Source organism: Apteryx rowi, unplaced genomic scaffold (genome assembly GCF_003343035.1).
Source record: "Apteryx rowi isolate R43461 unplaced genomic scaffold, aptRow1 scaffold_67, whole genome shotgun sequence".
In the NCBI taxonomy this organism is placed as follows: Eukaryota; Metazoa; Chordata; class Aves; order Apterygiformes; family Apterygidae; genus Apteryx; species Apteryx rowi.
Window position 1 is genome coordinate 722962 of NW_020450949.1, and position 19115 is coordinate 742076.

The 19115-nt window shown below is 52.0% G+C and overlaps 2 protein-coding genes across 4 annotated transcripts in view; one reads left to right on the top strand and one right to left on the bottom strand.

Moving 5' to 3' along the window:
* Positions 1 to 71: 71 nt before the first annotated feature.
* On the top strand, positions 72 to 8758 carry KLHL21 (kelch like family member 21). Of its 3 annotated transcripts, XM_026085684.1 has the most exons (4): positions 72 to 2040; positions 3959 to 4364; positions 7528 to 7600; positions 7789 to 8758. In XM_026085684.1, exons 1-4 carry the CDS (start codon positions 1017 to 1019, stop codon positions 8080 to 8082), a joined length of 1797 nt encoding a protein of 598 aa, XP_025941469.1. In that variant the 5' UTR covers positions 72 to 1016; the 3' UTR covers positions 8083 to 8758. The 3 variants fall into 3 exon arrangements, with proteins under 3 accessions (XP_025941469.1, XP_025941470.1, XP_025941471.1); XM_026085685.1 differs by lacking the exon at positions 7528 to 7600 and having other exon boundaries at positions 7789 to 8013; XM_026085686.1 differs by lacking the exons at positions 7528 to 7600; positions 7789 to 8758 and adding an exon at positions 6242 to 7517.
* Positions 8759 to 11726: 2968 nt separating this feature from the next.
* The window catches only part of ZBTB48 (zinc finger and BTB domain containing 48), a 14144-nt gene continuing 6755 nt past the window's right edge, over positions 11727 to 19115 (bottom strand). Inside the window, exons 7-15 of the mRNA XM_026085429.1 lie at positions 18832 to 19106; positions 17285 to 17396; positions 16373 to 16465; positions 15718 to 15804; positions 15079 to 15233; positions 14305 to 14441; positions 13661 to 13825; positions 13053 to 13141; positions 11727 to 12457 (exon numbers count right to left, since the gene is read on the bottom strand). Coding sequence (XP_025941214.1) covers positions 12161 to 12457; positions 13053 to 13141; positions 13661 to 13825; positions 14305 to 14441; positions 15079 to 15233; positions 15718 to 15804; positions 16373 to 16465; positions 17285 to 17396; positions 18832 to 19106 — 1410 coding nt within the window. The 3' untranslated portion in view covers positions 11727 to 12160. The remainder of the gene's footprint in view (positions 12458 to 13052; positions 13142 to 13660; positions 13826 to 14304; positions 14442 to 15078; positions 15234 to 15717; positions 15805 to 16372; positions 16466 to 17284; positions 17397 to 18831; positions 19107 to 19115) is intronic.

Here is a 19115-nt window from a genome sequence, read left to right on the forward strand (position 1 = left end):
GGTGCCGCCCGCGCGGCCGGGCCGCGGCGGCTCTGCCCGCCTCGGCTCGGGAGTGCGGCACGGAGCGTGTCCCGGAGGGGGCCAGGGACGCGCTTCCCCCTCCCTGCGCCGCTGGCGCTGCTGCAGCCCAGCTCCGGTTCTTCAGTTTAATTTCTGCTCGGAGGAACCCTGTTCTCCGCACAGACACGCTCTGGTTAACGTTTTCTGGGTTATGCAGGACCTTTGTATCAGCAAGGGCTGATGATGTCAAGAGTTTAGTGAGAAAGGGTTTGTTTTGCTTTATTTATTTGACAGAAGATGATCATTCGACTGGAAGCGATCAGTAAGTGAAGTTTGTAGTAGCAGGGACACAGCTGAAATGCGACCAGGAGGCCTAGGCAGGAGACTAACAGTAACACTGGGCAAAAGCGCTGCCCGCCTCCGGATATAAATAGCTGGAGCCTCGTGTTTGATAACGCCTGTCACAGCAGCACACGGCCCTGACGCTCGAGACGGGGGCGAGGGCGTCTCCTTGAGCCGCCCGCCGCAGCGAGGGTGTTGCCCTTGAGGAGCGCGCTGTCGTCCTCATCCCGCAGCAGCGCAGTCCCCTCCGGTGGGGCACAGGCTCTGGTGGAGATGAGGTGCCTGCAGGCTTAGCTGGGAGGCTCGCGAAGCCAGCGACTTTATATATATGTAAGTGTCCAGAAGCTCAGTCCAGACCTTGGCAGGTTCTCTTAATCCCGGGAACCTTAGGCAGGGACTTGGCAAGGATATAAATAGGCGAAGTTCAGGGAACTCCTGGCAGTGGCGCATGTTACGTAGCAGAGCTTGCTGATCCTCTGCGAGAGAGGGGCGCAGGTGAGAGTGTTTACAGCCGTGCGGCTGGTGCCGTTGCTGGCCGGGGGACGTCCCTCCCCGCTGGCCCGTTCCTTCGGCTCCGGGCCGGGCTGCGAGCGCTGCCCCGCGGAGCCGGTGGGCCGTGCCGGGCGGCCTCCCCATGGTCTGACGGCAGTGCTTTCCCCTCCCGCAGGCACAGCATGGCGGCAAACACGGGCGGCGCAGCAGCGGCGGCAGCGACGGGGGAGCCGGCGCACGCCGTGTCGCTGCTGCGGGGGCTGAGCGCGCTGCGGGCGGAGCGGAGCCTCCTGGACGTGACGGTGGTGGCGGGCGGGCGGGAGTTCGGGGCGCACCGTGCTGTCCTGGCCGCCGCCTCCGGCTACTTCCGCGCCATGTTTGGCGGGGCGCTGCGGGAGGCGCGGGCCGAGCGGGTGCGGCTGCACGGCGTGGAGCCCGAGTGCCTGGCGCGCCTCCTCGACTTCGCCTACACGGGCCGCGTCGGCGGGCTGGGCCCCGACATCGCCGAGCGCCTCCTGCGCGCCGCCGACCTCCTCCAGTTCCCCGCCGTCAAGGAGGCGTGCGGCGCCTGGCTGGCGCGCCAGCTGGAGCCCGCCAACGCGCTGGACATGCAGGACTTCGCCGAGGCCTTCGCCTGCCCGGCGCTGGCGGCCGCCGCGCACCGCTTCGTGCTGCGGCACGTGGGCGAGCTGGGCGCCCAGCTGGAGCGCCTCCCGCTCCCCCGCCTGCTCTCCTACCTGCGCGACGACGGGCTCTGCGTCCCCAAGGAGGAGGCCGCCTTCCAGCTGGCGCTGCGCTGGGTGCGCGCCGAGCCCGCCACCCGCGCCCCGCTGCTGCCCCAGCTCCTGGCCCACGTCCGCCTGCCCTTCGTGCGGCGCTTCTACCTGCTGGCCCACGTGGAGGGCGAGCCACTGGTGGCCCGCTGCCCACCCTGCCTGCGCCTCCTCCGCGAGGCCCGCGACTTCCAGGCCGCCCGCCTCGACCGCCACGACCGCGGGCCCTGTGCCCGCATGCGGCCCCGGCCCTCCACCGGCCTCGCCGAGATCCTCGTCCTCGTGGGCGGCTGCGACCGCGACTGCGACGAGCTCGTCACCGTCGACTGCTACAACCCGCGCACCGGCCACTGGCGCTACCTGGCCGAGTTCCCCGAGCACCTGGGCGGGGGCTACAGCGTCGCCGCGCTGGGCAACGACATCTATGTGACTGGTAAGGAGCGCGGGGGCGAGCGGGCGGGCGGATGGGGGCCAGCCTACGAGCACCCCTGCTCCCGCGGCCGGCGGGGTGCTGCTGGCCGGGGACGGGCAGAGGGCGTCCCGCTGGCCGGGCAGTTCCCAGGGTATTGGCAAGCATCATCCCGGGGGCCTGCCGCAAAAGGCCCCCACCGCTCCCCGGCAGCGTCTGCCTCGTGCGATGCTCTCGTCCTTCTGTCGGGTGCTTGTCTGCTCCGTTAGGCCAAAACCAGCAGAGCTCCTCGCCTGGCGGTGGAGTCTGGCCAGGGCAGAGCACGTGTGTGTGATCCCAAACAGCCTGCGTGTTTCTGTCACCACCCTTCTCTGGGGCTGCCGGTTCTGGGCCGCTGATGGATGTGCAAGTGGGAAGCTCAGGAAAAGGCAGCTGCGGCTTTGCGCATGCCTTACTTCAGCAGTCAAAAGCATGAAGTGTTTTGAAAGCTTTATTCAGGGCGGCTTTTACCAAAACGTCAGTGCTGAGAGTGCCATCAAAAACACTTGGGTTCCAGTCATGAGACCTGGCTTTTCCCAGAGTGGCGCAGAGTCTGAGTTTCTGCTCAAGCACAGTAGAGTTGGGACGCAAAGAGGATTTAGCAGCTGATCTCAATCTGGGAGGTATTTCGTCATGACTAATACTACCGAGCATGCAGACAGAAGTCGCAGATCTTGCACTGGTGGAACTTTTTAGCTGCTTGCTCTGGACGATGGGAGTGACTTGCGGGTTTTGAATTTCTGGCTGTGAAGAAAGTGTTGAGAGGCCCATAAATCACGAGCCAGTGCTCGCGCTTGAGACGCAGGCGTGTCAGAAAGCCCCGGTGCTCAGACTTCAGTACGACCGAGTACACGAATCGTGGCATCTTCCCCCTTGTGTGTCCTGCCTTGTGCCAGTCCGCTCAGACTATAGTTACTCCTGTAAAGGTGACAGAGATGTGTAAATTTTGCTGTTGGGCTGCAGATAGGTATTTTCCTTGAACTGCATCCCTACAGTTAAAGTGGCTGTCTGGCGGCTGCCATAAAGGTGTGGAACAGAAACACCTGGGAAACCAGATGCTGCACAACTGGTTCCCATGCGCAGGTTATGCTGCCGGAGATTTGAGGTGCAGCTCAGATGCAGGTGAACAGAAGACTCTTCATTCTCTAGCTGTCAGCAGAAAACACGGCTCTGGTTTTAATGACAAGGTTGTAAAGATGACGTGCCGATGTGATTAGTTTGTATTAGCGCTCTTGCGTCCCACGGTAACCTTCAAGAGCAATCGCGGGCAGACCTGGAGCTGTGACACTGAGCTGCAGCGGCTGCCTTGTGCCAGGAACCCCCCGCTCTGCGGGGCTGTCGGCGGTGAAGATCTTCAGTTGTTCTGTCTAATGTCGGCGCCGCAGCTCAGGCAGCGCAGGCAGTTTAGGAGGTTTCTGTGCTGCTAACGGTAACTGCACCTTGGCAGCTAGTTTCCAGGGAATGTTAATCTCTACTATATTGCAGCAATTTTCGGGGAGTGATGGGGCAGGGACTGCAAAATGAGAAAGAAAAGGGTTATTTGGGGTGATGGAGTTGGTCAGACTTGGGATGCTTGCTTTGAATCATTGCTGGGTATAAGCTAGGAACCGCATGGGAGAAATCCTTTCTGATGTACTGGGAGGCTGAGAAAGGAATGGTAGGAAACGGCTGTTAAAATCCTCTCAGTGCAAACTACTGTGGTCCTCTAGTACCTGACTATTTTCATAAAATGCAGTTGTGGGAAGCAGGAAAATGTGTGTGGATATTACAAAGTTGTAGCTTGAAGATATAATAAGGAGCTCGGTCCTGAGTCAAGCGCTCTCCTCCATCGCCCCTTTCTACTTCCCAGGCAGGGAATGTTTTGCAGAAATTTACTCTTGAAATGTTGTGTCCTCTGCTGTAGGAGGATCGGATGGGTCGAGGCTGTATGACTGCGTTTGGAGATACAATTCCAGTGTGAACGAGTGGACAGAAGTGTCTCCAATGTTGAAAGCAAGAGAATACCACAGCTCCACAGTCCTGGATGGACTGCTGTACGTTATCGCCTCGGACAGCACGGAGCGCTACGACCACTCCGTGGACACCTGGGAGGCTCTGCAGCCCATGCTGTACCCCATGGACAACTGCTCCACCACCTCGTGCCGTGGCAAGCTGTTTGCTATAGGCTCGCTGGCTGGCAAGGAGTCCATGGTTATGCAGTGCTACGATCCCGACAGCGACCTCTGGTCCCTTGTGAACTGCGGTCACCTGCCTCCGTGGTCGTTCGCCCCGAAGACTGTGACTCTTAATGGGCTCATGTACTTTATAAGGTAAGTGGTGCAGGCGATCGCTCCCTTCCTGCAAACTGCGTTTTTTCCCCAGGAAGGTGTTGGGGTTTTGCAGACGGCCAAAGGAGAATGCTGTGTTGAGCAAGCAAGGCAGTGCTTCCTTTGCTGATCCAGTGAGCTCTGCAAACTGCCGCGCTTCTTTCTTTTAGTTCTGTCCTAGCTAGACTTCAATGATTGCACTTGAAATGATGTAAAAATATCTGAATTTAAACCTACAGTTGGGAAATAGTCGGAGTTACAATCTGGTGCAAGTCAGCAGTTCTGCTTTGGAATAGACTTTTCAGTTTTGTTGGCTTCTATTTCAGTCCCTGTTGTTGCTATAAATAAGCAAGCAAGCTCTAGGAAAACATTAAATTGTAGAGCATGAGAGTCCTCCGTGCGAGTGGAGATAAGAGGACTGGAGATGAAATGACTGGTCACTATTTTTAAGCACCTTTCCAAACCAGGACTTAATTACCCATATGGCTCAAATACTTAAGTTATCCACTTAATTAGAAGTAAGCGGAACAGTATGCTAGTGCTGAAGCGTTGGTGTGCTGACTTTGAGCAAACATAAGCTTCTGATAGACTCCAAACTTTTTTTTTTTAATCTCCTCTTGGGCAGCAAGTTCTAAGGCCTTTATTTGCTGCAGTGAGGTTTGTTCTCGCTCAGCCAAATGTCTTAGTTCCTGGCACTTGTTGGCAGATAGTAGTTTGAGTTGCTCAGTTTTCAGCAAATACTGGAAAGAGTGTTTTAGCTGTTTTGATCATAAGCCAGTTTTATTTGATTGATTTTTTTTTGTTTTTTTTTAATACTGGTAATTGAACCTTCAGGATTTGCAGGAATTAATAAGAAATTTGCCTGTGTCAGTTTTTTCTCCCCTCATTTCATACGCTGCAGGTGCACTGCTTCTCTGATGTCTGCAGTCATATAGAGCTGTAAGACCATTCTTGCAGGACGGAGGAATGGGTTATAAATGAAAGATGCAAACTCATTTTTTGTTTAGTTTAAAATAGTTTGTGCTAAAGCTTCTGACTTACAGTCCCCTCTTGTGGGCCTAGTTTTATAGCTATAAATAAGGCATTGCAGCAAGGCTTGGTTCTTCAGTTACTCCTTTATTAGAACTAACCTTGAGACGGGAGAGGATGTCCTGTCCTGACTGTCCACCGGTGCCTGGAACTGCGTGCTAAGATTTTTGCTCCTGGTTTCCCTTCCAGCCCACCTTTGTTTTCACTTTCATCCTTGCAAGTATTTGACTTGCCTGATGCTATTAGTTTCAGGAAGCTTTGTAAACAGCAGTAATTCTTCCCTGTGCAAATGGCTTGACGGCAGGGTTTTGCTTCCAAGTGGTGTATCCCAAAGTAAGTATCAGCTCCCCGTTTGGTGTGAGCAGTTCCAAGGGAAGGAAGGCTGGTTTCTGTGGCACCCTCAGGACTTGAAACACTTATTTACACGTGCCCACGTGAAAGATGTTTCAGTCAGATGAATATCTGTTGAATTACAGAAACGTATCAGATCTGAGTCACGTCACAAAAGTAACCCCAGCTAAAGAAACTGGTTTTAAAGCATTTATCCTATAGGGATATTTGTTCAGAATGCAATAAAAAGACCCACAGCCCACATATCTCAGCTCTGCTGTCGTCTTAGCGGATGGAGTTCTAGATGTAATGGTTTGCTAAACAGATACTGCTATTGTAGGTGAGAGTTTCTCATTTATTTTCACTTCCCCTCCCCTTTGTTCTGATTCATGTAAGTGATCTGTAGCGATATCTTGTCACCAGAACAATATAAGACAATGCATGAAATTATGATACAAAGACAAAAGATAACATTTGAATATGATTGTTTTTATGTTTTTCTCCTATAAATCATAAATCAGATCTTTCATAAAATGAACTTGCAGCCACAGACCAGCTGACTCAAGAAGAGGTGCCTATGTCTCCTGAAGTCAGTCCTGTTAACTAATCTGAAGAACTAGAGAAATTAAATTGAAATAATTTAATTTCAGAGGCTGAGTCCATTAAAATGAAAACTCAAATTGATCAGCAGTTGAAGGATAAAATAAAAGTTTCTACCTCTTCATAGTTTTTCAATCCATTTGTAACGTGACTGTCTTGGACTGACTTACAGCGCTCCTTTGGCTGCTCTGACCTTGTCCTTTCCACATTCTTGTGTCAGCAGCAGCACATTTCTGTGTCGCAAACATCCCTCACCTGTCGCTGTCGCGCTCCCGTCTTGCAAGTGGAACGGGTAAAAGAAGCCTTGTGGGATTACGCTGCTTCTGTGAGCTCTTCTGTTACAGTCCTCTGGCCCATCTAAATTTGGCACTGGCTAAAAACCTGAAGCACTAGGGGAGCCCATTTGTTTTAGGTATCTAGAGGTTTAAGTCTCTCTAGAGTAGCACAGATTTTTCTTCCAGACTCTTAAGCGTTTGGTACCAAAGTCAGACTGGTCTATAAAATGCAGAAAGTGAGTCTGCGAATAATATGTCTACCACAGGTGCACGTTTAGAAAAGACTAGGTTTGAAAAAGCACCCGGGGCTGCGCAGCGGCTTCCAGCCCAGCCGTGGCGTGTGCTGCATGCTGGACTCCGAGTGCTGCTCGCGGTCCAGAGCGACTCACCTCGCTGCCTCGGGCTGGAGCGATCACCTCCTAGGGAGGCGGGAAGACGGTGTGATGCTGTAAGCTTGCTCTGTCTCCTTTCGTCTCGGCTGCCTCAGCTGACTAGGTAGCGTCTTAAAACTCAGCCCGCATCAGAAAGGATAAAAAGAGAATTGCTTTGACTGGGGAGAAGCGTCCAGCTCTTTGACGTGTACCACTACTAGCACTGAGAACTGGAGAGACTGCCTGTGTTTAATACGTGGTCCAGGCGTAATGTCTTTGCCAGACCTGTTCCACGTCTTTGCAGAGGTGAGACAAGGAGGTCTAGTGGTTTTCTGGGGCTGAACGTCAGTGCTGGCATATAAAGAGCCAGTGCTGGAGGCTGGGGTCTGCACCAAGACCTGCGCCTCCATACAGGTGCCTTTTGCTCTTAGCATTTCTGCTCCCATCGTGCTGCGTAAATAGGCAGCATTTCAGGCCGTGCCTCAGACTGTTGGATCGGGGGCTTCACAAAGCAAGACGTTTCTAGAACGTAAAATGATCATCTTGCGTTATCTCCTGCAGAGATGACTCCGCTGAAGTGGATGTTTACAACCCAGTGAAGAACGAATGGGATAAAATCCCTGCCATGCTTCAGGTAGGATGCTTACCAACCGACTGGGTGCTTATCAGTGTTAAAAATTGGCTTAATTAACCTTTGGAAAACAGTGTTCTGTTTAGAACATGGAGTGTATCTAAACATGTCTTTATCCTAGGGAAGACATCTACCTCGCTGGCAAAACCCTCCTTTGATAGTGATTGTATTTATTTATTTTTAAATTGTAGGTTCATGTTGGGGGGAGCGTGGCTGTACTCGGTGGGAAGCTCTACGTCTCTGGTGGCTACGATAACACGTTTGAACTTTCGGATGTACTGGAAGCTTATGACCCAGAAACGCGAACGTGGAGCATAGTGGGCCGACTTCCCGAGCCCACCTTCTGGCATGGCAGCGTCAGCATATTCCGACAGTTCATGCCGGAAACCACCCAGGAGGATGACAGCATCACGCTGGACAACACCATCAACTTGAGCAGGCAGCACCAGAACCTTCATAACCAGAACCTTAACGAGCTACGTTAACAGGGGACCATGCTGTCTCTGGCTTGACGTGAGTTCGTTATACAGAACTAGTGTTGCTTTGAGAGGAGGCGGAGGTAAACTGGTGCTTGGAGACAAAAACATCTTGATCAGTGGAGAGGGAGTAAAAATTCTGAATGATTAAAATGCTCTTGTAGAAACGTAGTTGGCAGAAAGCGAGGGGCCTCTGGGTGCAGTGTTCCTCAGCCCTTTTCTGTGGAGGGAGCAGCTGCAGCGTGATTCACAGAGAAGATCTGAGAGGTGAACTCTGAAGAAAACAATCCTGCTAAACATCGCTGAAGAATCACTTGCAGCTACAGCTTTTGGTCAGACACTTTTCACTAGAAACTCCTTCACCCTGCAGCACTTCACATTTGCTGCCAAATTCCTTTCTTCATGGCTTCTTCCTATGGAGAAAAAAAAAAAAAAAAAAGGAACAGAAGAAAACAGGCAGGACCAAAGCCCCGATGGCCTGAGCCTGCTGCGGCGGGAAGGGTTTGTCCGCTAGGACTAGTGCCTGCACCCACCGCTTTCTGCTCAGTGCTTCAGAGGAAGACAGGCCTCCTGTGCCCATTTTCCTCCGTGCGGTTTGAGGGGAAAACACCTCCCCGTGAGAAGATGAAGGTCTGTTGATGAGAGGTTAATACGAGAATATAGCCCTGCCTGTCACGTCACCGTAGTCTTTGGTTCCTGCTCATACTTTCAAAGCGAACATACGTGTGCTTTTCCTGCCGTATAGCCGGGATCTTACCGCGGCTAAGTTATGAACCTTCACACTTCCCATTGTCTGGCCTTGAATTCTTCAGGTATTTTAAGTTGCAGCATTTTAAGTTTTGTGGGTGTTTGTTGCCTTACTTTCTAGGAGAGCGACTTTTTTATTATTTAAGAAACACCTTCATTTATCTTTTGATCACATTGTCACAACTAGATTGTTTTCAGTTTTGATCACCCAAACTGCACTTTTCTTTAAGGGGGAGGGAGAAGGGGGAAAGCAAATAGCCCTCTTAGCCGGACTGCAGAGTGACTTCTGGGGGCTGGTAGCTTGTGCCAGGGTCCCGGAGCCTTTCTCCTCTCGCGGTTTTACAAAGCTTTTGTTTATATCAGGCTGCTCAGCTGCTGGACGAGCTTGGCTGAAAATTCCCTTGTGGCGTGTGCTTGTGACTGAGGCTATTTGCTGCTGATTCTTCTACATCGAGCTCTTGGCACATGCATTGGGTTAGGCAGATAGGTCCTGTGTAGTCAGGGCATGTTTTTCCTTCGTCGCTATTTTAAAGGAACTAGGTCAGAATTTTACTATTTTAGAAGCTACCTGGAAAGTGATAGGAAAGAAATACAGCACAGGTTCCTTAGGAAGCTCAGCACAGACTTGCAGGAAAAATGCTGGTGATGATTTAGACACCTTGATAATTGCTTTAGAGGGATTAGCTCACGTGAAGGAACCTACTGAACATCTGGAGAGTTCGCACGCTTGTCTTGTTCTTCAGTTTGCAGAAGCGCTTGGAATTTGAGCAGTTGGAAAATGCTACTGAGGTCATTTGGCTAAGGTGTAGGAGTTTACAAGAGTGTTAGCAGATTAAAAGATAATTATTTTAGGTTTTCCTTGGGGCTAGGGGTGCTGTGTAAGATTTGCTTTTATTCTTGCTCAAGTAACATAGTTAGCTTGAGTATTTCCTCTATTAATCTGGGGCAAGTGTGTTTCAGTTGAAGAGAAACTTCTTGCAGTTTACTTGCAGAATGTCTCTTGAACTAGAAAATGGTTAAAATTGCAGTAGGGCTCATATAAAAACTGGTATTACACTTTCAGAAAAAAAAATGGAAGATGTAATAATAGCTGAGATGGTAGCTGGTTTTGTGCTCTTTTTTTTTTCCCCCAGTAGAAGAAAATTATGGACTTAATTCAGAGATGAGAAGCCCATATACCTGATGGCGTGCCCTCTAGCTTGCCACTGAACAGAGTACAGTCAGAACCTTATCTCCATAACAAGCAACATGTTCACAGCTTAAAAAAAACAAACAAACAGTTTTGCCTTGAATACTGTTTTATGCTAAGCTACTTAGCAGCGAAACTTGAGAAACTTGTGAAATTTGGGCTATTCTTAAAGTCTAAAACCTTGACAGTGCCTTGAAACTGTTACATGCTGGTAGACTTCAGCCTGCTAAGGACCCAAGAGGAGACGGGCGCAATACAGGTATCGCTCAATAGGCACAGCAGTCTCTAATTGCTGTTTCGGTTTCAAACTCTGTCGCGGAGGCGGAGAAGCGCTGTGCTGGCTGCCGGAGGAGCCTCCTCCCTGCGCGAGCCGGAGGGGCTGAGGGTCAGGGCTGGGACGCAGCAGCCAGGCAGCGCCCTCTTCGATGAGGGCACCGAGCAGGGCCCCGCGCGGGCGGGCAGCGTTGGCCGCTCGGGTGTTCGACCCGGCTGTAGCGGCTCCATCTCAGAGCGACGGGGCAGAAGGTCCCATCCCGCGGCTTCTCCCCGCTCCCTGACGGGGCGCAGCCCGGCAGGGGAGGGCAGCGGGCAGCCCTGGTGGGTCCAACAGCACCTCCCTGCGCGACCGGCTGCGCTCCACAGCGCTCACAGCGCGGGGCTCCTCCGGGAACGCCGCCGGTCGCAGGACAGCTCTTGCCCCACGACGAGCTGGTGCTGTTCCTTCGTTTCTGAGGTAATCGCCATGTCCCAGTCAACCTAAAATACGGAGCCAGTCTCTCCTCATGGAGCGTGGGCTTTGTCGTGCGCGGGGGAGAAACAGCGAGGTGCTGCTAAGCATAGTGACGCTCGAGTGCTCAAGTCCGTTTAAGATACGGAGCTATGCTGCCTGTGTGTGTTGTACAGCTGAATTTGCATAGTAGACTAAAGTATTTATGCTGAACTATTAATAGTATGTATACTGCGTCTCATACTGTAGTGCTCACTGGTGGACTTGTCATCCTGAATTCCCTGAACCAGCTGAATAATTATGGATTTGTATTTATTTTTTGTAAATTCATTGTGTCCAAATCTTTAAGTACTGTTTAAATACCATCCTTTGAAGCAAAGGCATTTTACATTTACAGATAATGTATTTTTATTCTCATAGTTTGTTTTTAAATTTACTTGAAACAGTCAAGTTAAATAAAACACATTACGTAAATATTTTTAACTTTTCAGTGGAAAAATTATTGGGATAAGTTGCTACTGCTACGTTTCTCACTGTAGGCCTGAGGCACATTTAAACTGAAGAGCTGCCTTCTTGGTGAGTAGTGGAGGAAAACTGCAGAGGGCATGGATATAATTGGAATGAGTGTGTGTACCCAGTAATAGATGACATGATCTTTCCCTCCTGCGGGAATACTCAAGTTTTTCAATGCTTAAGAGTGACCCTGACTCATATTATTTCAGACAAATATTACTTACAAATATAAACCCCCACATCTTAAAAAGGACCTTAGAGAACCACCCGATTCCTTGAGAGAATGATAATGTGTTTTCTGTTAAATAGCGGCTAAATTACTTCAGCCATGAGAAAATATGGAACAGCAGCACACCTTTAATCTAGTAGAGAAATGGTAATAAGTAGCAAAAGCTTGCCAAAGTAGAAAGAAGGCACAAATTTAATTGAGGCAGTAAGCCTTTCAGCAAGCAATTAAGGAAGAGGGCAGAGTCGCACTGTCTTCTGGAAAGTATGCTTTAATCACAAGTTCCCAGACTCAAATTTAGAGCTAACTGAGCAAAGTAAGAACTAGCAATCTGAAAAAAATCAGAGGTAATCCATCCATCCCTTCTGGTCACAGATGACAGCTTACTTGAAAGCAATTCACAGTATTACATATATGGAGTCATCAAACACATCCAGTCTCATACAATGTACATACATTTAGCTTAAATCGTAATTCTTAGTAGCTTTGTAATTGTTTCTTCATTTGATACCTGATTATAACTTCATTAGAAACTTTCCCTGCAACCTGATCTTTGTACAGGAGAGACAGTGGCTCGCTGCAACTCAAAGCTTCTGAGGGCCGAAAAGAACGAGCGTAGCAGAGAGTCATTCCAGCCTAACGCTTTATTGTGTTTTGGTAGGAAGGATGTGTACAAAGAGTCACGTTATGTTTCACAGTCTTCAGGAATTGTTGTTGTTATTATAAGCGATTGTTCGATAACATCCGCTGTAGAGAAGTTCTCATTTGAACAGAGTCTCTGCACAGGGATCTCCTCGGCCAGGGAGCCGTGGGACAGGGACTCCACGATGACCTCGGCCGAGCCCACCTCCAGCTCCTGGGGCGGCTGCAGCGCCACCACCACGGCCTTCTCGTCCTCGATGATCAGGTTTCGCAGCTTCCGCTGCCGCGGATTGTAGTTCTCAACCCGGTCGTGAATCTCCATGTGGCGCCTCAAGTGAGCCTTTAAAAGGAAGAGCAATGACAGACTCCCGCTGGCCTAAAGCTCAGAGTTTTTTTACTGAGGGGAAAAAGGAAGAGTTAGACGGCGATACTCGTGTGTAGGACTAGCAGAAGAGCAGGTGCCCCCGAGGAAGGCTCCCCGGAGCGACCTCTGACAAGAAGCTGGTAACTCACTTCCTTGGCTCAAAAGCAGGTATGTGGTGGTACAGCTGAGTGCAGTGAGAGGCAGAGCCAACGTGGCCCATGAAAAGAAGGTCCCCCAGGTTTAAGGCGCCTGATGGGGCACCTTGCCTTTCTAAAGGGGGAAGCAAGTGTCTCACGCGCACAAGGGAAAGGATGGCCTGCCCGCCTGAGCTGGGGTCTTGATTTAGCACTGCACCTTCCTACTCTTCGGGCACTGCCTGAAGCCCTGCGAGCACCTGCCTCCCCCTTACGTGGGCTATGCGTTTTCAGTCCCAAAGAAATATGCTGGTTTACGGAGCAGAATCTGCTTGCTTCAGCATCGCAGGTGAGCAACACTTCAGCTGTTTAACCGGTTACGCAACGCAGACATGCAGTGTATTGCTAATTCCGGAGGCGTCTGTGAAAAGTCATACCTGTCGCGTAAACTTGTAGCCACATTCAGTGCATTCAAACTTCCTCACTCCCTTGTGTCTGCGAACGTGGACACGCAGCTGTTCAACAGCTGAGAAGAGAAGTTAGAAACTAGAAACCATTCAAGACAGCATTATCAACAGAGCACTGCAGCTAAACAGCTGTGGGCCCAAGCTATAATAAGCATTACTGGGGCAGGGATATATGCATAGTGCTGCTATTCCAAGGCACTGAAAAGGAGGTGTTTTTTTTTCCCCAGTTATGCTAAAGCCTGGAACTTATCCATTTTAAAAACTGTTCTGTCTTTCCTCACCACCTCACTACTCCCCTCTCAGAAGTGAGAATCTGGTCAGCTCTGTATCAGAAACAGACATAAGCACTGGTGGGAGAGATGTTCAAGAAGTCAGCTGAGACAGGGAAACAGTAGCTACGCTTCAGCTGTGCGTGAAAATGCTGCTTTCAGTGGATACGGACATTTGTCATACTGTGACAGAGGCAAACAATCCCCCCGGGAAGGCAACAGCACAGCGACCGCTAATGAGCAGAGAGCGGGCATCAGGGCTCCCTGTTCCTGCTCAGGACGCAGCAGCGTTGCTGCGCTGGCTGTTACCTTTGAATGTTTTCCCACAGATCTGGCAGAAGTGGGGCCTCCCTTCTTGATGTCTGCTCGCGATGTGCCTCAGGAGGGGCCCTTTCTCCGTGAACCTCTGGTCACAGAACTCGCAGCTGAAGGGGCGCTCCCCGGTGTGCGTCCGGTTGTGCTTGTCCAGGCTTGCTGCCGTGAACGGGGGGAGAGAGCGCGCGCGCTGTGGTCAGCTGTGCACTGAGTGCCCCTGCCCAGGTACGTACGATGCTGCAGTTAAGACTGCGCGTGCACGGTGCGGTCAGCCTGTCGCAGGCTAGCTATAAATGTTACAAGCAGGAGCCTGCTGGTCTAAGCTAACCGTTATCGGGGAAAGGCATGAATTTCTTCCCTTTCTGTGCTACGCAGTAACAGAAAGAAAGGGAACGCTCTTTCTTGAGGAAATATTGCGTGCTTTGCTCCACAGGGGAGGCAGGTAAGGAAACTGTTTTTTCAGTACAGCCAATTTCTGAAGGTCCTGGCTACCAGTGGGGGAAGAGCGGCTCTGGCTATTCTGAGCATGGCGCTCTGCCTGCTCAGCACTACTGGCGCCGACAGGCCTCAAGGGGAGGCTGCCGTCGCGGGGTGGGACAGGGGCCGCAGTGACGCAGCTCTGCGTGCCCAGGGGATACCTTGCGTCCTGAAAGTCTTGCCGCAGAGGTGACACTGGAAAGGCTTCTCGCCGGTGTGCGTGCGCAGGTGCATGTTGAGGTTGGCTTTCTGGGTGAAGGCGTGATGGCAGAACTCGCAAACGTAGGGCCGCTCATTTCTGAGGACAGGGAGAACATGTCTGATTCCTCCTGGACAGTTCCCAGTCAAAGAACTGTTTTTCCTTTCACCTCTGCACTTGTGAATTGCAGTCCCTAAAGTTAGCGGTTACCATCGTTCTAAAGTCCTTTCATTAAATCCTACTTCTAACCCCTCTCAAGCCAAAGTATTGGCCTGCAAATGCTATTCTGCAGCTGCAGGCTCCCCTAGGCTCAGAGCTGGAGCCTCCTGCCCCTTGGGTGTTATGACCAGCCCAGGAAACAGAACACATGAGTATGGAGAGCAGCTGCTGACATACGCTCATGACTTCGAGAACATTAATAACCTAGCCAGGAAAGCGGCTCGCGAGCTTCTCGGTCATCGCCTACGTTATTAAGGTTACACGTTCAGATGAGGTGCAGAGAGTATGGACTTCCTTTGGAAGACAGAAAAGCAGAACTAAGTGTTGGCCCTTCACCATATTTCTGATAGGACTTTGGGCCTAACACTGCAAGAAAAGCTGGAGAGAGGCAAGAACCGCCTAATTCATCTTGCAGATGCTGCAGAAGGCTCCCTGCAACCCATCCAGCAGGGCCCTTTGGGGAAGGAAGTGCAGCCAAGAGTAAGGATGACGTGGGATGGAACGGATTGTGTCATACCTGTGCTTAGCCTTGATGTGCATCTGCAAGCCGTTGCGACTTGAGGCTCTGTGCCCGCACTCTTCACAGACAAACAGCTTCTCTCCCCGGTGCTTGAACGCCTCATGCAGGCGCAGCTCTGTCCGAGACAGAAAGCACTTGGAGCAGGTCGAGCACTGCAAGGCCACAGGAGAGGTCGGGGTTAGGCCGCTCGCCCGGGCACGCTTCACCACGCGCACGAGAACAAAGCGTGGCTCGGGCCAGGCTGCCGGCAGAGCGCTCTGCTCCAGGTGAGGACGGCGGGCAGCGCCGCCACCCAGCGCAAAGCGCACCACGCAACAGGAATCTCAGTTTGTTCCTGCTCTTCTAGGGACATCCCCGCAGCTGACTGCTGCGGCACACCCAGCTCCGAGAGATGAGACAGCCTGACGAAAAGGAGCTGCTCCTCGGTATTTGGGTCCATTAGAAAAACAGGATGGCTGCTCCTTTACCCAAAAAACTCTTTCCAGTAGCTCTTCAGCACTCTGTGACTCCCTGCCCCACTTAACGGAGCCAGAAAGGACAGTGGCCACTGTTCCCTAGGCCAGACATCAGCACAGGACAATTCTCTCAAAATACCAGCTCCGCTCACCCCGCTTTGCGCGAGCCAGCTCTCCTTACCGCGTGTGGTTTTGGTGCACCATGTAACTTTATCATATGACTCTGCAGGTCTTTCTTCTGCATGAACTGCTGCGCACAGGAGGAGCACTGAAATACATGAGAAAAGAGTCAGCTTCCAGCCACCCCCAGAACAGCAGTTTTGACACAATTAGAAGACCGATGGCAGGCTTGTGCCTCAGGCAGAGCACGTTGTTCTGGTGCAGAACGCAAATCCCTGGTGAGGGCATGGGCGCCTGCAAAGCCGAGCCTCAGGAAAAACCGCCAGGTCTTGGTGCATCCCTGGAACACGTTCTGGTTCATTCGCGGAGGGAGCACCCCTTGGCAGGGAGCGCAGCGCTGCAGGAGACAACTGACGGGAGATAAGGGGAAGGAACTGCTGCGATTAGCTCAAGGATACAAGGTAAAGGCAGGCGTTACGAAGGAAAGAAGCCGTGCCCGCACGAAGCCGTGGGTTACGGCCCACAGAAGCACGGACGTGCTGTGCCAGCCGAGCCATCTTGAGTCAGCACCACAAGGCAAGGATGCGACCCCAGCACAGCACCCGCTGGGCAGCACCAGGCTCTCCCCGGAATAGAAAGGCATGTTTGCTCGGACACCCCCTCCTTCAGCGCCTAGCAGCTATTCATAGGGATGCTCAACGGCAGGCGGTGCTGACCTTATACGGCATTTCCCCCGTGTGCGACACCATGTGCAGCCGCAATTCCATTCGCCTCTTAAATACCTCTTGGCAGACAGAACACGTGAAAACCTGCAAGAAAGGGGAAGGCATCAGCTTCTGCAGAAGCAAGAAAATAAGGAAGTCGGGAGCTAGCCCAGCCATTTCCATCAGTGCTTGGCATTCAAGAGCACTGGAATTTGTTTAGAGTGTTTAACCAGTGGCTGCAGAAATCTGGATCTTTTACGATGCAGAGTATTCTCACATGCTCAAGAATCTCAGAACGGTGCAAATTGGACAGCAGCCCAGCACCAATGTGCCATGAGCAAAAGCCGCTGCTACGCTCATCCCGAGCGGACTGTCACCAGACTCCATGGGAATCCCACCTTCAATAGACGTGCTGTATGGTAGGGATAGGGTCTTTTTTTTGTTCAGTAGCCAGCAGTGATTGGGATTGCGGCTGGAAAGAGGCTCGACTTCACTTCCTGCAGAAAGGCAGGAACACACAAAGCGCCTGTCGCTTGTTTGTCAGCAACAGCCTTGGCCTGCTGTGAACAGCCGCCTTTTGCCAGAAGACTTGCGATCCACATGCTCCCTTCGTAACAGCACAAATTGGTGCAGGACAGGGGGTCGTATCTGTCCCCTGAACACAAAGAAACACACCATTTTCTGGGACAAACTCCTTAATTTTCACAACAGTGCATTTTTCAGCGTCTCACTGTATTTGGACACACTGCAGCGATCCCCAAAGCCGAGCCGCCCTAGACAGGCTGCTCCGACAGTGGTGGGTGAGCAGTGAGCGCAGCAGCCGGCACGGGCAGGGCGCCCGCCCGAGCTGCCCACAGCGATGAACCGCACCTGCGCCCTCTCCTGCCCCCCGCTTTAGGCACTGGCTGCTGCTCCCCGAAGTACCTGCTCAGATCGGTTCATGCAATTTCTAGCTTCGTGTTCCAGCAGATTCTCTTTTCTAAAATAACATTTACCACATTTGGAACATTCAAATGGCTTTTCTCCAGTGTGTTTCCTGCAAGGAATACAAACAAAGAGCATCCATTACTGCCAGTCTAATAGCAGAGATCCACTTCCTAGGCCCGGGTTGAGAAGCTGCTCGCCTAAAAGGATCTCAAGTTACGCTCACAGGGCCTGTCGCATCACATCCTTCACGTGCATCCTTCAATGAGGAGACTGGCAGGAAACCCATTTCTTTCCAGTTAATCCCACATGCCCTGTGGCTTGAGCCTTCGCTAACTGCCTCTTACTAGGCTCCAGCCTATTTCGGTGTTTAAAGCAGCTGCTTGAGAAACACTGTTCATTTTGAAAAAGCTGCTTGGTTATGGGGAGAGGGAAGGACAATGAAGCTTTATGAACTCCCACAGAGTCAGTATTTGCACAGCCATTTCCAGGGGCTGGGAGGCATCTTCTGAAAGCCTCCTTTAATGCCAGCTGTGCTGATTCCATGGCATCTGAAAGCATCGGCACATCGAAGTGCTCTCAGACCGCTCTGGTCCACGTTCCCAGAGCGCAGCTGGGCTTGCGGTACCCACTGCTCTCCACTAACATGCTGAATTGTGAAGCCTCAGACAACTGCAGTTGTGGTTTGCCCTTTACAGATAAATCTGGAGCTTGCGCCTTTCACTGCAAGCATGGACAACACCCATTCTGGTCTCAGTTATTAACACTGAAGCTCCACACAGCGCCCTGCTTGTTGCTCACACGGTTGTGGGCTTAATTCCCTCACTGCACGTGCTATCTGGAAAGCTAGGAAGTTCAGAGAGCTCAACGCGTGGCTCTTGCCCAAAGCCCCAAGAGCTGGCAGCTCCTCCACGCTTCAACACCATCAGTCTGCAGCCACCGTGCCCCCAAAAGAGCCTCTAAGCACCCTCATCCAGCGCTTTCTGAGGGGTGCTGGCACTAAGGCCGGTCTCAAACCCAGGTGAGCAGAAGCCTGAGACGGTTTTCGCAGCTCTCGGATCCATTTTGGACACCTGTAAATCCCACCCAGGTCAAGGACTGGAGCGTTCATCCCCACAGCGGTGACCAAGTGTCTCAGCGGGTGCTGAGGAGCTGCAACTCAAAACCAGCGGGCGCAGGCTGGTTCAGGGGACCTCACCTTCAGCCCCAGCAGAAATCAAGGCTTTTAAATCAGCCGGCTGCAAAGAGGAATGTTTACCCAAACCACCCGCAAAAAAGCACACGGGAACTGGCAGACACGGTGCCCAGGAGCGCTGTGCTGAGCGTCTCACCCTGAACAGCTACGTCCAGGTCAGAGCCTCCCGCGGCAGGGGCTGCGAGGCAGAGCCCGCTCGCTTCCGGCTCCCGACTGCAAGCCCGAGCTCGGAAATGAGCCCAAGCTCGGTTACACAGCGTTACGGCTCGGCACGACACAGCCTCAAGGGAAGCTGATCGTGGCGCAAGTCCCTACGAACAAAAGGTACAGGAATAAAAATCAGAACGTTTACCTGTTGTGTACTTTTAGATAATATTTGCTGAGGAACGTTTTATGACATGTGGGGCATTCAACCGGCACAGCTGTACCTTTTCTGTTCCCCGGCGTCCCAGCCTCCGGCAGTTCCGGCTTCCCTGCCGTCTCAGAACTGCCGGGCTTTTTCCCCGAGTTTGGTTTCTTTTTGGTCCTCAGGGGCTTCTTCTCGGGAACGTAGTCGGCGTCGCTGTCCCCCTGCCCGGCGTCGCCTGCCGCCGCATCCGGGGGCGGGCGGGCGGCCTGCGCGGCCCCCTACGAGGG

What these genes read in the sequence shown, in the direction of transcription:
- KLHL21 (XM_026085684.1), top strand. Translation starts at nt 1,017, where the DNA reads ATGGCGGCAAACACGGGCGGCGCAGCAGCGGCGGCAGCGACGGGGGAG. An exon ending in CAACGACATCTATGTGACTG is followed by an intron (nt 2,041 to 3,958) that starts GTAAGGAGCGCG and finishes CCTCTGCTGTAG; the next exon opens with GAGGATCGGATGGGTCGAGG. An exon ending in GGGCTCATGTACTTTATAAG is followed by an intron (nt 4,365 to 7,527) that starts GTAAGTGGTGCA and finishes TATCTCCTGCAG; the next exon opens with AGATGACTCCGCTGAAGTGG.